At 50.6% G+C, this 17,346-nt stretch overlaps 1 protein-coding gene across 1 annotated transcript in view; it reads right to left on the minus strand.

The window, feature by feature from the left end:
• LMNB2 (lamin B2) overlaps positions 1–15,802 on the minus strand; it is a 56,034-nt gene extending 40,232 nt beyond the window's left edge. Inside the window, exon 1 of the mRNA XM_014599786.3 lies at positions 15,545–15,802. Within this exon, the coding sequence (XP_014455272.2) occupies positions 15,545–15,718 (174 nt within the window). The 5' untranslated portion in view covers positions 15,719–15,802. The remainder of the gene's footprint in view (positions 1–15,544) is intronic.
• Between the last annotated feature and the right edge of the window lie 1,544 nt (positions 15,803–17,346).

Here is a 17,346-nt window from a genome sequence, read left to right on the forward strand (position 1 = left end):
AAAGGAATATAAAAATCATTAAGTCTGTATTCTTAAATAAGTTCAATTTCAATTCATGATTTGCTCAATATGTATTTGAAGAAAATTGCACAGTGCTTGTCTGAATGAAATGGATCCTTTCAAAGCAACACGTAAACATCATACCCAATTTATACTAAAAATAAAATCAAAATTTTAAAAACACAAACTTGCAGCAGCCAAGTCTTGTATAGAATCTAACTGTAGGAGATCAGTGGTTGTCAACTGGGGGTATGCATACCCCCAGGGGTACTTGAAAAGGCCCTAGGGGGTATGCATGGGTGGAGGGGACAGAGCGCCGCCACCTCCCAGAAGCAGGGCCAGGGTGGGGCGAGGGCAGCAGTGCCCCTCTGCAGGCAACACAGGCACCACCCGGCCAGTTGGACGTGGGTGGGGAGGAAGGGGAGGAGTTTGCAGGTGGCAGCAGCCGCCATTCACCACCCCATACTGCCGCCGTTCAGTGCCCAGCCATGCACTGCCAACCCCCAACCCCACCGCGTCCTGCCACCAGGGGTACACTTATTTAAAAAGGTTGAAAAATCCCTGTAGCAGATGATTAATTCCTAGAATCACACTTTAACTAGTCCCACTTACTTAAACAGTTACTGCTTGTAAACTAGTTGGAAGTGGATTTAGGTTAGATATTAGGAAGAAACTTTTCATAGTAAGGGTGGCCAGGATCTGGAAAGGGCTTCTAAGAGAGGTGGTGCTATCACCTAGCTTGGAAGTCTTCAAGATGAGGCTGGATAGTCACCTGCCTGGGGTCATCTGACCTCGGTCCTCTTTCCTGCCAGGGGCAGGGGTCGGACACAATGATCCACTGTGGTCCCTTCTGACTCTACAATCTATGAATCTATGCTTTAAAGTTGCTTCTATGATAAGTAACATCACCTAGATATAAGCAACAAGGATTCTGGCTTGGGAATTAAGATTTAAGTACTGAAAATCAGTTCCACATCTTTAAAACTTAGAACTCAGTTTGTAGTTCATCAAAAATTGTTAATTATTTCTAACATGCTTTTCAGAATTTCCAACATAACACAGTACAGTCGTGTCATACGCGCATTTGACTTGCGTGAATTCAATTTTACACGGGGTGGGAGGGGGGGCGGGGCTTCAGTTTGCAGCGGCGGCAGGAGGTTTTGGCAGCGTGGTGGTGGCGGCCAGGCAGCACATAGCCATCCACCCACCACCCCGCGCTGCGCCGATGCCGCCTGCCACACAGCTCCAAGCACGGCTCTGCCCTGGCAGCGGGAGGTTTTGGAGGCAGAGGCAGTCTCCATTAGTCAAATCGCTGGTGATTTGACTATGCGCAATTTTCGCCTTTACGCACTGACCTCGGAACCTAACCCCTGCGTAAGATGCAACATGTCTGTACTTCTGCTATTCCTACGGGAACAACGCATTCCTCACTGCAACCAAGTTCAGAAAGTTGTCAACCATCCTCATGTGGCCTCCACCCTCTTAGGGGATTTTTAGACATGCAAGTGCCACAGTGCTGACACTTGCAGTTGTATAAGCAGTGAAATGCACATCAGCACTGAGAAAACAGCAGCAGTGTGCTTTTGAACTAGAACACACCAGAGGCGATTTAGTTCAAAAGTGCACCGCTGCCATTTTCTGCACTCTGACATGCATTTTGTCACTTATACAACTGCACGCAACGCAGTGCAGTTTGTCTGAACTTGCATGTGGAGCAGACTCTATTATCTGCTCCGAAGTGGCAGATCTCCAGTGCGCTGTAGGACAGAGAAATATGTGTATAAATGCCCTTAGAGCAGGGGCTTTCAACCTTTTTTAGTCTAAGCATCCCCAGTGGCCGGACACCAAGCAAGGAGAGGGGAGGAGGAATAGCTGAGCAGGAGGCAGGGACGGAGCACTGCCGCCTCCCAGGAGCAGGGCCAGGGCAGCAGCACCCCTCTGCAGGGTTGTGAAGCTCACCGAGCTGCTGAGTGGCAGTGGCTGCCGACATGTGCAAGCTTCCCCGCCCTGCAGAGGGGCATCGTTGTCCTTGCCTCGCTCTGCCTGGCCCTGCTCCTGGGAGACAGCAGCACTCTGTCCCCGCCCACCCGTGCATACCCCCTAGGACCAGTCCAAGTACCCCCAGAGGTACACTTACCCCCCGTTGACAACCCCTGCTTAGAGCCTCCCACCCCAGAAAACCTTCCATCCTGACACTGGTTGTTATGATATATATTATAAAACCATTAAAGCAGTGGCTCTCAACCTCTTCAGCGTCGAGGCACACCACCACCAGTTTTTGGAATGTAGTGGCACGGCTGGCTGAGAACCACTGCTGATACTGCCTTGGCTTACCTGAGTGCCTCAGCCAGATTCTGCTGCCAGGAAGAGCTGTGAAACTTCATAACCCTGCCTCTGCTGCATAGCCAACCTGGAAAGGGCTGTGCCTCTGCGCACTCCTCCTACATTAGGGCTACGATCAGCCTAAAGCAGGCAGGAGCTGCCTTGTGCAGTGCAGTTCCTTCTGATCTGGCACTCCCAACATTCTCCCCAGAAACAGAAGTAAAAAAGACAGTTCCACCCATACCTGTTTCCAGGAGGAACACAGGGGGAGAGGACCAAAAACAGCAGTGTGGCATGAGGCAGCTTGCTGCCTTAGTCCAACTAGAGCACTAATGCAGGGGGAGCATGTGGAACAGTTTTACCTGGATGCTGCAACCACAACACCCCTGAGGGGTCCCTGCAGCATCCCAAAGGAGAACCACTGCATTAAAGAGCTGTTAAGTATCCAAAATGTTGAGAACTAGGATCACTGCTGTTGCTCCTAACAGACTGCCAGAACTACTATCATAACTTTAGAGAAACAAAGCAACTGAGGTGGAGAGTATGGATATTCAAGAGGAAAAACTAACAAACTGGAATGCAACTAAAAATGCTTGATGACAAAAACAGGATCTCAAAATAAGTGGGCTGCAGTGCCTCCAGAAAACCAATTCAGATATCAGAAACTGGGAGCAAGGACAGGATCAACTGCATAGGTCTACAGCAGGGGTGTCAAACTCACCCTTCCTTGCAGGCCAGATCCAGGACACGGGACTCCTGGTAAGCTGGATGCAGACATGGGGCAGAGCAAGGTGAGCAACAACAGCAGCAGGAGGGGGTAACACAGGCCACTGCTCACTCGGCCCTGCCCAATAAGCCTCCAACAGAGCTCTGTATCCAGGATTTCAGTCACAGATCACCCCACCCCTGAATCCCCAGCCCTTTTGGGAGCCCCACAGGTCAGACAACATTTCTCTGCAGGCCAGATTTTCCTGTGGGATGTACGTTTGACACCAAGCACAACTGCAGTGCTGGAGAAAAGGTATCAATCACTGTTATAACTTCTGAAATAAAACCAAGGTTTCTGACAACCAGAATTTGAGAAACTATGCAACCCATACTAAAGACAACCAAATTCTTAAAGCGATTTTCCCAGAACCTCCCATCCTAGCCTTCAAACAAGCACCAAACCTCGCTAACCTCATCACCAGAAGCAAGCTTCCTATGGCCCAAAACACACTGAATGGATCCAGACCATACCATGACAAGAAATGTAAAACCTGCCAACACATCTCCACCACCCCCACTATTACTACACCCCACAACAGAACCATCAGCAATCCTGGATCTTACAGCTGCAACTCCACAAATGGCCTGAAGGAAAATATGTAGGAGAGACCAAACAACTGCGCACCAGAATGAAAACACACTGGAAATCTATCAAAGACAAGAATACCCAACTCCCTGTGGGGGCACGTTTTTCACAAGAAAACCAGTCTCTCCAATCTCTCAGTTCTAATCTTCAAAGGGAATTTACAAAACACCTTTCACAGATGAGCCTATGAACTTCACTTCATCAACATCCTGAATACAAAAATCAATCATGGACTAAATATAGACATTGGATTTATGATACATTATAACCTGCCCAACATCTGACTCCCCAGGTACCTCCATTATTTACCAGCTACATTAATTACCGCCCCCCCAGCCTGTCTCTCACCCACTGGCCCTTCAATTTACATTTTCACTGACTGCCTTTCTTGCATGCAGCCCAGCCTCTGGCTTCTTTACCATTCATTCCATCCAGGAAGAGCAGACACCAACTGCAGATGCTTCCTCAGCCTGATGAAGGGTATTTATACTGGAAAGCTTGCAAAGAAGAATTTTTCCAATTATCTGAGTTGGTCTAATAAAAGATAGCAGATTTACCCAAAGAACTTTTTCTCCCCTTATCTTATAGATGTAATGTATAGTGGCATAACCTTACATCTTCTTACTGCATAATCATTCTGCCTTTTTTCTTTAATGAATGCCCAACATTTCAGGCCCCAGGCACAAGTTTCCTTTACAACAGGGGTGTCAACCATACTGCTCAGAGGCTGGATCCAGCCCACAGAACTTCTGACCAATCTCCAGCTCTATCCTGCAGTGTTTGTTCCCAAGCTGCCACAGTTTGTGTCAGCACAGACCAATACCCAGGGAATCGATGCTGCCCATACCCCAATCCTCCCCCTTTATCAGCTGAAGTCCATGTTTTTGGTCACTGTTGGTGACTAAAATCCACAGCAATTGGCAACCAGGAAAAGCAGGATGGCAAGCAGCAGGGATGTTAACTGCCTGGGTGCTAGCCTGTGTCAACACAGCACCTACCCACAATCCAGATCTGGAGGTGGGTCAACCAGCCTGCAACAAACCCTATGGGCCAGGCTATGGGACACTGCCTGGCTGCTGGCACAAAGAACCTTAAATTAGTATGGAAACAACAAAATTTAGCACATTTTCTGCAAAAACGTGTTGTGCTACTGTCACAGATCATGCTGCTTTTGAGGGGAAGCTCTACCTTTAGACTTCCCAAAAAGAAGGCTTATCCAGTCCCCCTCCTTCAGGACCTCTTGAAGACAGCTCTGGAGTAGCTTCTTGAGGGGCAAGTTCAAGACCCTGGCTCTTCTCTGTCCCCGACTTTCCCAAGGATACATAACAACTAGGGTTGTGCAAAGCTTCAGTAACCAATTCGATTCGGATGAGATTTGGTGGCCAAATCTCCAAATGTGAATCAAATCGGGAGACCCATTAAAAGATCCAAATTGAATTAGAAGCCTCCGAATCAATTCAGAAGGCTTGCAACAAACAGAAACTGAGACTAGGGAGGGGGATGGGGTGATCTTCCATACAGGCAGTCCTCGACTTATGACAGTTCGAGTTACGACAAACGACGCTGGACACAGCTGTCTTCAGCTGGTAAATCTGTAGTGGTGAGTGGAGGAAGAGGGAAGGGGTGGGCAGATTAATGCCCCCACAGCAGGAGATGAATTGGGGCTGGGGTTGAGACAAGCTGCCCAGCCGGGACAGAGGGCACAGGACTCAGGGAGGGGGGCTCCCGCCACTGCACACCACTGGTCCGAGAGCTGCTCTTCTGGTAGCTCCTTTAGCAGCTCTTGCTCCCGGTCCAGGAGGGCATTGGAGCGTGCAGGCACTCCCAGATCTGCGCGGGGCAGGCTGGTCCAAGCTGTGCTCCAGGAGACTAGTGGCATAGACAGGGCTGTGCTCCAGGAGGCTAGCCCCAGCAACAGCCTGGAGCACAGCCCTGGCTTCACCCGCCCCACAGAGTGCAGCCCAGCAGCGGGCAGCTGGGGCTACGCTCCCAGACAGCAGCCTGGCCCAGCCTGCCTCACGCAGATCCAGGGGTGCACGCCCACTCCCATGCAAGAGCCACCAGAGAAGCCACCAGAAGAGCAGCTCCCAGACCAATGGTGCAGTGGCAGGATCCCCCCTCTCCAAGTCCCGCGCTTCTCCGCCCTGGCTGGGCAGCTTGTCCCAGCCCCAGTCCCAACCCCTCCCTTCCTGTGGGTGCACTGATCTGCCCCCCTCCCTTTCCTTCTGTCCTCCACCCACCACAACAGACTTACCAGCAGGAGGCAGCTATGTCCAGCGCCATTGAACACTGACTGTATAGTCTATGGCCGAATCTCCTAATCCAAATCGGCCAAATCGAATCAGGACAGTGATTTGAATCACTGAATCGAATCACTGTCCCTCCAAATTGGCTAAATCTGAAGCAAATGCTCACTGCTTCACCCAGGTCTAATAACAACCCTACCTCAAAACCCTACCCTCCTTTTTGGTCAGTTCCAGGGAAGAGGTGTCAGAGGGCCTACATCCCAAACAGGAAAGCAGACTGCACAGCTGCAAAGTCTTTACTGTGCCACTCCAGTTCCCTGTTCTTCCTCAAAGTGGCACTTCTCTTGCTCTCTACTCTGTCCTCCATAAGACTACTCTCTGCACACACACACCCCCCCCCAAGAACTATCCTTTTCTTCTACTGCCCTCTCAGAGCAGAGCCTCCCTCTTTCTCCTCTGACACAAATCAGTCAGCCTCACAACTAGGGGTGTTGTACAAGAGAGATTTTGGGGGCTGAATTTCCAATATGCAGCTCTTCAGCTTGAAGAGCTGCATCCAACTGGCAAGTCTGGTGTGGTGGAAGGAGTATGGGGGTGCAGATCAAGGCCCCTTCGGTGAGGGAGGCAGCAGGGCTGAGGCTGACCAGCCAGAACAGGGAGGGCCACAGGACAGAGCCACAAAAGGCTCATCCAGGGGATGGAGAGGCATGTGCCCCCTGGATCTGCGTGGTGTGGGGTGGGCTGAAGCTGCAGGCACAGCTTGTCCGGTGCTCATCTGGTGGCTCCCGCCACTTGTCTGGGAGGGCCCCAGCCCACCCCACACCTCTACTTGCAACAAAACTATTCAACGGTTAGTGTCAACCTAGTGCAGTAGAACACATCAAGCCTTCCCAAGTGCAAGTCAGCAGGCCCAGATGATCTTCATCCAAGGGTGCTGAAGGAATTGGCCGGTGTCATAGCAGAACCACTGACAAAATGGTTTGAGCACTCATGGCACTTGGGGCAAGATCTAGGGGACTGGAAAAGGGCCAACGTGTTCCCTATTTTCAAAAGGGGAACAACAAGGATCCAGGTAATTACAGACCACTTAGTCTCATCTCTATCCTTGGAAAAACCTTTGAAAAAATGATTAAAGAATACATTTGTGTGAGTCCAGTAGGAAAAGTGATGCTGAAGGGCAATCAGCATGGATTATTAGCAGGTAGATCCTGCCTGGCAAACCTTGTTTCCTTTTACGACCAGGTCACAAAATGCTCAGATGCAGGAGTTGAAGTGGATGTCATATACTTGGATTTTAAAAAAGCCTTTGATATGGTGTCACATCCTATTCTCATAAAAAAAACTGAGCGGCTGTGACTTGGATGATTACATAGTCAGGTGGGTAGCAAATTGGCTAATGAGATGCACCCAGACAGTGGTGGTGGACGGGTCGATATCAACCTGGAAGGATGTGGGCAGTGTCCCCCAGGGCTCGGTCCTCGGGCCAGTACTGTTCAACATCTTCATCAGTGATTTGGACAAGGGCGTAGTAAGCACGCTGTCCAAATTTGCATATGACACCAAATTATGGGGCAAAGACAACACACTGGAGGTTACGGAGCAGATTTGGACAAGCTGGAAAAGTGGGCAGAACAAAACAGGATGCACTTTAACAAGGATAAGTGCAGAGCACAGCACCTAAAGAGAAGGAATCACCAACACACTTAGAGATTGAGGGATGACTTTCTAAGCAGCAGTACCAGAAAGGGATCTCAGAGTCATAGCTGACTAAAAGATGAACACAAATCGACAATGGGATGAAATAATCAACAGAGCTAACCACACTGTATCATGCATTAATAGGTAGGCCTATGCGAATGGGGAAGCATTAGATTTGGATTCAGCCAATTCTGAGGACAGCGATTCGATTCAGTGATTCAAATCACTCTCCCCATTTGATACGGACAAATCAGAATCGAAGATTCGGTGCCAATTCAAACACCGGATCGGCCAGGGAGAGGCAGGCAAAGCCGAGCAACTGCAGGTTCTCCCACAGCTCCTCCAGTTGTGTCCGCCTCTCCCCGGGCAGCGGGAGCTGCTGGAGAAGCCCCCATGGCAGCCCTGCCTGGCCCCATCCCCCAGCACTTTAAAAAAAGCCCTGCACTCAGCAGCTGCAGCAGCAGAGATCAGGGCCTGAGGACTCATGGCAGAGCCCCCCCCCCCCCCCCCCCCAATGCAGCGTGGGGCAGCGGAGATTGCGTCCCCCACCTAGCACCTGCATGGCAACTGCCCCACGGTGCAGGCACAGCACAGCTCAGCAGGGTGCTGCACACTGTCTGGGAACTGGGGCCGAGCAGTGCCGGACTCTGGCTGACAGGGCAGGGCCGCCATGGGGAGTTCTCCCACAGTTCACCCATCCAGAGAGAGGCAGGCACAGCCAGAGGAGCTGCAGGAGAACCTGCAGCTGCCCGGCTGTGCCCATCTCTCCCTGGTTGATCCAAATCTCTGAATCTTTTCCGAATCAATTTGGAGGCTTCAGATTCAATTTAGACCTTTTAACGGGTCTCCCCATTCGATTCAGATTTGGCCGCCAAATAGAGCTGAATCTCCTCTGAATTGAATCGGCGACCAAAGCTTCACGCAGCCCCATTAATAGATGTATCGTGAAGAGGTCTAGGGAGGTGATGCTTCCCCTCTATACGACACTGGTAAGGCTGCAGCTGGAGTACTGCATTCAGTTTTGGGTGCTGTACTTCAAGAGGGATGTGGATAACCTCGGGAGCGTCCAGAGGAGGACCACGCGTATGATTAGGGGCCTGCAGGATAGGTCCTATGAGGAAAGGTTGTGGGATTCTCCGTAAGAGAAGACCGAGAGGGGATTTGGTGGCCGTCTACAAATTTGGGGGGGGGGGGGGGGGGGGGGGGGGGGGGGGAGCAAGGAATACTAGATATTCTGTATACCAAGGCATCTCTTGGACTAACTAGAAACATTGGCCACAAACTGACAGACAGCAGATTTAGACTAGACACGAGGAAGAACTACTTTACAGTAAGGGTTACCAAAATCTGGAAAGGGCTTCCAAGTGAGGTGGTACTCTCTCCTACCTTGAGGGTCTTTAAGAGGAGACTGGACAAACACCTGGCTGGGGTCATCTGACCCCCAGGGCAGGGGGTCGGACTTCAAGATCTGCTGAGGTCCCTTCCAACCTTGAAAATCTATTAAATCTATTCCAAAACTATAGAATTAACCTGAGCACGTTTCATTTTATTGGGCAAGTAGTAAGTCACAGGAAACCATTCAGAGTTTCTGTGGCCTGATGTCAGACCTAGACTACCATCTGCTCCTGCAGTGCAAAGGGCACATGGTTGTCCTATTGAAACTATTTAGAACTATTTGCATGAACACATGCTCACACTAAACCCCCAAAGTGTTTGCAGGTGCACTCAGCCCACTTAACCTCATTGGTCACATCATCGTGGATCTTGCACACAAAAAAACCCCACAAGCAACATCAGCAGAGTAGCAGTGTTTGTGTCTAGATTGCCCTTCATTATGGGTGACCCATGAGTGCTACAAATATAAACTGGACTCACCCACCACTTGATTCAAGTCCCTCAAAGCTTTAAGTCCCTTTTACAAGGAGAATCTCCCATGCATTCTTTTAAAGTCTAATTTACTTCAAACGAGGAAATCTGAATTTCAGTTTTTCCCAAACTACTGTATAGACGAATCCTTCTTTCTTTGATCTTCTACCTAGACCCCTCCACCACTCAACAACATAAAGATGACCTAGTACAGGGGTGCCAAATATATGGACTGTGGGCCAGATCTAGACCACGGGGCTCCCAGAGGCAGTGAGAATTCAGGGACAAGGCCTATCACTGAATTCCCAGCTACAGAACTTCATTAGGCATAGGTATCAGCAGCAAGGGGAACAGGGGGAAACTACAGTGCAATTAACCCCACTGTCACTGAGTCCAGATCTGACCTGCAAGGAGCATCCCAAAACATCCACAAGAAAGGGGCCGCAATCTAGAAAAGTGATCAATAATTCTAGAGAATATACTTTTAATGTAATTTTTATCTAGAGACAAACCAGGCAAGAAAAAGTTCTTCTGAAATACTGAAATGAAATTTGGTTACAAGAAGATACTAAAAACTGCTAATCCATTTCTGAACTAATAAGTTTAAAACAGCATCTGAAAGGTGCATGGATCAATGTTCTAATTCAGGGCTGTCCAATTTCTGAGTGGTCGAACCTACGTTGTGTAGGTTGCATTGCTCTGCCATGGCACACTACTGGCTCCTCACACTGGTCCACCCACAGCAGCAGGGGCTGAAGGCAGAGGTTGAAGGAAGAGGGCAATCCCAGCAGGAGCAGACAGCTAGTTAACCCTTCATGGCCACATGTGGCCTTGAAGCCTTGTTATAATTGATAAAGCAGAGGATAAGAATCTTCTAACATTGATCTCATCTGATTATTGAAGACCAGACGGTCCTAAAGCATCTCACTAAAATATACAAAGAAAACTACATCATGGGGTGCTTCAGAGCTCGGGAGGCAGGAACTTACTATTGGCGGCCTCAAAAGTAATAAAACATTCTTGAGTTTCTACAAATTGCAAATGACTTTTATTACATGGGATGGTTTGGTGATAACTTTTCTTTGGCTGAAGATTAACTTCTAATTCATTGCAGGCTGTAAATAGAAAACCTTCCAACATTTTTACTGATGATAACAGCTGCAATATTCCTCAGCTGCAGAAGAGGCCATCATAGGCAAGAGGAGACATTTAAAGAGTTTTAAAGAATCACCAATGGAAAAGGGACACAGATGGCAGTGGATGCACACCATAAGTTAGAGAATGTAGGCAACAGATGAGAAGCAAAAAGATATCAAACAAATACATGCCAAGTGAAAGCAATCAGACGGAACTTAAAGTATCAGAAATAAAAATGACAAATAATACAATTAATGCACACCAAAATGAGCAGCAAGAAGTTTTTTAGCTGGATACAGACAAGTGTGACATTTGTCACAACACTAAGTGAGAGCTGTATTAACCCTTGCTCTCTCTCAGATATTTCCTTATTAAGGGATCAAAACAGGAAAAAAAAAAAAAAAAAAAAAGAGTAGCCAAATAGCATACTCTGCTTTCCTGTCAACACCTCCAGGACCAACAACTAGCCATCAGGGAAGTATTTTTCCAAGTCAAATTAGCAGTGCACCAATAAAGATTTTTACCAATGGCAAATTATTAACTATCCAATACTGATCCGACTGCTGATATGCAGCCTGGCAGCTTGGACAACAGCATCGGGCCAGGAATTCTGTAGGGGAGAAAGGGACATGAGGGAGGGGAGGGGGCTACAGACTGAGGCCTCCACTGGGAGGGAGGGAGTGGGGCTGGGGCAGGCGCTGCCCAGCCAGGCAGAGCGTGGGACAGAGCCATGGGGAGCTCGTCCAGGGGGAACAAGGAGGCTCCTGCTGCTCCATAGATCCTGGGGAAGGCATGGGGCACATGTGCCCCCCAGATTTGTGCGTGGGGCAAGGGTGGGCTGCCAGCTGCAGGCTCAGGGCTGTGCCGGCCTCTTCCCAGTGGGGGGGAGGGGGAGCAGTGGCAGTGCTTGGAGGAGGGGCTACAGCCATGCCAAAATTCATCATAGCCCCCCTGTAGCTCCTCTCCCAGGGCCGCTGCCGCACACCCTGAGCACAGCCCCAGCCTAAGAAGAGGACAGCACAGCCTACATCCCTGAGCCTGCAGTGCTCACCCCACACACAAATCCAGGGGGCACATGCCTCCTATGCCTCCCATGGGGTGTGCACAGCAGCAGGAGCTGTCCTCCCTCCCCAGACAAGCCGCCTACAACTCTGTCCTGCATGCCTGCCCACCCTGTTCCACTCCCTCCCTCACTGTGAGGGCCTCAATTGGCCCCCCCACATCCCTTTCCTCCTCCCTTCCCCCCCCCCCCCCAGACTTACGAGCTGGACGCTGCTCTCCAAGCTGCTGAGGTACATTCCTGGCCGCGTGCATGCTGCAGCTGCACACATGCACATGGCATTTATTGATGAAATTATCAGCCAAAAAAAGCCAATGGCTGATAATCGATACTGGTGTCAAAAGCGGACTGGCAAAGTTCACTGATGACACCATATTTGGGGAAGAGTTTCCACACTTGAGGATAGGCTGGTGAACCAAGCCAACCTCGATAGGCTTGCAAGGTGGGTGGATGAAAACCTGATGGCATTCAATACAGAGAAATGCAAGGTGCTCCACCTCAGGAAAAAAAAACCCTGCATCACACTTATAGGCTCGGCAGTGTTACACCTGCTAGCACCAGGACCAAAGAGACTTGGGGGTCATGACTGACCACAAGATGAACATGAGCTACCAATGTGATACTGCAGCTGGCAAAGAGAACAAAACTCTGGCTTGCATCTACCGATGCATCTCAAGCAAGACCCAGGATGTCATCCTCCTACTGTACTTGGCCTTGGTGAGGCCACAGCTGGAGTCCTGCATCCAATTCTGGGCTCCAAAATTTAGGAAGGAGGTGGAGAAGCTTGAAAGAGACCAGAGGAGAGCCATGTGCACGATCAGAGGGCAAGACAACAGGCCTTACAAAGAGAGGCTGCCAGCTATGGGACTCTTCAGCTTGGAGAAACAGGCTCAGGGGTGACTTGGTGGCAGCCTATAAGTACATAAGGGGTGTGCATCAGGATCTGGGGGAACACCTGAGCATCCCAGGGGATGACAAGGTCCAATGGTCACAAACTCCTGCAAGACTGTTTTAGGCTGGACATAAGAAAAACTTCCTTATTGTCCAAGCCTGCAAGGACTGGAACAAACTCCCCCCAGAGGTGGTGCAAGCACCTACTCTAGACACTTCCAGGAAACATTTGGATGTTTCTCTTGCTGCGATCCTTTGACCCTAGCTGACTTCCTGCCCCTTGGCAGGGGGCTGGATCCGATGATCTTACAAGGTCCCTTCCAGCCCCAATGTCTATGCAATCTATGAAATGTCAATTTTCCTTTTATCAGTGCCGGTACAACATAGATCGATGTCGGTGCACCTCTAAATCAAAACCTACTTAACTTGGACAATACATTCTTTAAGAAAGAACATTTTCTCCCTATCATGTCTATATACCACCCACCACAAAGTCCATGTCCATGTATTGGGGTAGGCTGCAGCCAGGGCTGCGTGGGGCTCTTCTCCACAGGGGCTATGCTTAGAGTGGACGCTGGTGGTGCTGGGAGGATGCTGCATTCACCCCGAATTTCGCCGCTGCTCTGCTCCAAGCAGTGGGGTCGATGCAGCATTCACCCAGCACTTGCTCCAAGTCCAGGCCCTCCTGAAAAGATCCCCAGGCAGCATGGCTCCCCCCTCCCCCCGGGCAGTGCCTGACCCTGCCCCCTCCCTCACCATGGAGGGCATCGATCTGGATCTGCCTCCCCCACACCCCTTCCCTCCCCTTCCACCACACTAGACTTACCAGCCGGAGGCAGCTGTATCAGAAATCAGATCAGTATCAGTCGATATGCCTCCTGAAACATCGACTATCGGTACTGGCCCCCAAAACCCAACTGATTTGGAAGCAGGACTTCTTGCAGGCCAGACAAACCCAGCATAGACACTTACCCCACTTTTCCTCTGCCACTGATTTCAGGCACCCAACAGCAACCTAAGACCCCAAATGCAGTAGCAGACAAGAAAAAGGAGGAAGAGGGGCAAAAGCAACAATGCTCACCCCCTGGGTGCTGGAACCACACCAATGCAGTGGCTCTACCAGCTATGCCAAGAAGCCCAATGAGCCACAATTTGACCACTACAGGATAGCACTGCACTAGGATACCAGCTAAATTTGAAATATCTAAAATTATTCCCAAAATAATTATTTGCTGTTCTTCAGGAGGAGAAGACCCTTAAAACATGCCCAACCGTATGGAACGGCATTAAGAAATTTCCATATTGATGATGAACACCATTAAAATTCATGAATTTAAGCAGAAAAAAGGTAAAACAGAAATACTTTAGGTTGTAAAGCAAAAAACACTGGGCATACCTAATCTACAAAAATTCACTCCATTAATGACTAAACTTTAACTTATTGACTAAACTTTAACGTAAAGGAAAAAAAAAATCTATCAGACTATACAGCTATGCAATTGCTCTTGGCATCAGCTGCAAATGCCATTATTTACTCAAAAGCAAGGTAAGGTCTTTTGCCCCCAATCAGAATGGGAAAAATCTCATCTTGGATTCAAGGACCAGCCCAGGGCAGACAGCAGCTCAGCTCTGGCTTTGGCCCTGGGCTCAGAGCTGTGCCAGGGTTGAAATGACTTGTTCGGTGGCAAGTAGGGAAGAGACTGGGAGAGAGGGAGGGGGAACTATCTGCAACTTACCCACCCTTTGCCCCCTATGCCTGTGCCTGCCCCCCTACCCCAGCTACCCCTTCTATACCTCTTGCCTTCTGTTCCAACCCTGATCCCTCTAGCCCCAACCCACCCCAGGTAGGAACTGCTGCCACGTCTCCCTGGCCAGACTGGGCCAGGCCATCTACTACTGCTCACTGCCCCGGAGGAGCTGAGCACAGAAGGTAAAGAGGGGTGGGAGCAAGCACAGGGGGCAAGGGGTGGGGGGTAGGCTGCAGGGTGGGAGCCAGCACAGGCACAGAGGGAGCAAGAGGCTGGGGCCAGGCACAGGCCAGTGGGGACAAGGACTAGGGAAACAAGGTGCAAGTCTAGCCTCTTTCCTCCCACTGCTGCTTTCCCTGCCACAGCAGAGAATTTTCCATGTACACAATCTAATGATTGTGGGTCATTTTAAATTTGAAGCCATCTCAGAATCGGGCAAATTGGGTCGTTTTGGCTACAAAAGTTCCACTTCACTTTGAACGTAAAGGAAGCTACTTCTACTGCACAAGTGCTCAGAAATTCAGACAGGGGGCAGGAGTTGTTTCTTTTTTTTTTTTTTTTTTTTTTTTACAGGACCTATCCTAGGTGGACAAACCCTCAGATACAAATGGCCGTAGCTTTTCAAGTCTAACACAAGCACAGCTTAAACAACTGCTTGGGTCCCAAACACCCGCAACAGCCAGTGAAACAATCCTTGTCCAGGAGTCTCATTTATCCAAATTAACCTCGATTCGTACACTACCGCAGATGCTCAGCTTCTTACAGGGAAGATTTACGTACGCAGAAGCATCAGATTCAACTCGAGCAATACTTGCTCTCGCTTAACAAAAGGACACTCGCTCCCTGTTAGTCCTTCTGTATTAAAACCATGCTTCCTCTCCTTCTGCACACCATGTGCCCGCAGCGTGACTAAAGCAGATGAAAACTACGCGAATACACAGCCTGCAGGAGCTACTCTACCGCGCCGTCAACACAGAAAGCAAAGACAACTCGCCGCGGCCGTGAGACACATCAAAGTCTGAGAAGACAGAGGCGGGCCCGGCCCGCCCGCCGCCTCGGCCCCGGCGCCCGGGGACCCGCCAGCTCGTGGCCCGGAGGAGGCTCTCGCTTGGCCCCGCCGCCTCAGGACCCGCGGAGGGCCCCGGCCCCGGCCCCGGCCCTTCCCACCGGCCACACACGTGCGGCTGCGACGGCCCGGCCCGGCCCGCTCCCCCGGCCGCACCTCGCGGGTGGTGACCTCCTCCTTCTCCGAGATCTTCAGCAGCAGCCGGTCGTTCTCCAGCTCCAGCGAGCGCACGCGGTCAATGTAGACGGCCAGGCGGTCATTGAGCTGCCGCAGGTCCTCCTTCTCCTGCAGCCGGGAGATGCGGGTCGGGGACAGCGGGGTGCCCGACATGGCGCTCGCTCCGCCGGACGAGACGAGACGGGACGGGACGAGCGAGCAGCGGGTTCATTCAATCCAGCCGCACAGTGGGCGGGAGGAGCGGTAAGATGGCGGCCGCCTCCCCCAGTCCCGCGCAGCGCGGCCCGGCGCCCCCTGGGAAATGGAGTCTCGGGCCCGCGGCCGGGAGCGCGGGGGCTGCTGGGGGCTGTAGTCGCTGCAGGCACCCGCTGGGGACGAGGACTGAGCTCTGCACGTGCAGGACCTCCCCGGCCTTGGCTGGGGGATGTTCATCGTAGTGCGCGAAGGGCCTCGCGGGTTGGGACACACCTGAAAGGCCTTGTAGCCAAAGAGCCCCACGGCCTCGGGCGGGCAGCAGCAGGAGTGTTTTGTTGTGTAATTTAAACAGAAAAGGCCTGGTTTTAGGGGCGGGCAAGCAAGCAGGTCAGTTGCCCAGGCCGCAACATCTTGAGGGTCTACATGGCCCCATGCGTACCAAGAAGCTCTGCTGGCAGCCAGCAGCCACCATATGTATATCCACATCCTTCTAGCGCTGTGCGCCAGAGCACAAAAGCACCTGCAGCAGCCAGCGGAGAGCCCGAAGCGCACCTCCGTCCGAGCGGCAGCCCAAGCCCTATCCCCGGGAGAGGAGGCAGCAGCGTAACTGCTGGCAGAAGGGAGGTTCTTAGAGAAGAGCTCAGTCCAAAACGTGGATTTTCATAACTCCCACTGAGTTGCTAGCCTAACCTGGAGGTGCTACATGCCACGTGTACCCAGTATGATTTTGGGCAAGCCAAAAATGCCTGAGCCTTAAATGCAGATTGGTAAACTGTGCACTTAAATGAGATGTACCAGAATTCTGCCTGAATCTCAGAAAGTAGTCCATAATACGCTGCTCCAGCAGCCACAAAACTCATTAGATTACGAAGCCTCCTCACTGCCTACAGTTCATCTTTTCAGCTGTTTTCAGCAGGTCACCCAAGGGGCTCATTTAAAATAGGACTGCTTTCCTCAGCTCCTCTCCCCAGTTCTCCAGCACTGTGAACCCTCTACACTCTGATGCTCCACCGCCACTCTTCCTCCTTCAATATGCACAGCTGAAACCAGAGCTAGAAAACAGAGCAGGGGAGGAGTGTGTCCCATTTAGACACTGCAAATATGGTCACTAGATTATAGCATGGGTATCAAACTCACCTACCTTCCTTGGGCTGAATCTGGACTACGTAGCTCCTTGTAGGCCAGATCTGGACCCACCTCTGGTGGTGGGTGTAGTGATAGAAGTTACAGTTTAGTGCCACTGTAATTAAACTGTCGAACAAGCTTTAGTTAAAGCACGCCTGCTGCCATTTTTCAGCACAGGGATGCTGATACACGTGACACTGGAGTCTGCTGGAGCATGGTAATTACCATGCTCCAGCAGACTCAAGTAAGCCTGCTCTGACACGCTGTAATGGCAACACACCAGAACAGCCTCAACCTATGTGTATAAGTGCCCCATGATTCTGTAATCCAGTTACTGAGGCACTTAATGGGGTAGGAAAACTTGGTTTCTGATCCCAGGCATTAAGGATTTTTTGGGGGAGGTGCTAAATGTGATAACTGTCTAATTGAAAATACATAACCGGTTCAGGGAGCAGAATCCA

This window comes from Alligator mississippiensis, chromosome 16 (assembly GCF_030867095.1).
Source record: "Alligator mississippiensis isolate rAllMis1 chromosome 16, rAllMis1, whole genome shotgun sequence".
In the NCBI taxonomy this organism is placed as follows: Eukaryota; Metazoa; Chordata; order Crocodylia; family Alligatoridae; genus Alligator; species Alligator mississippiensis.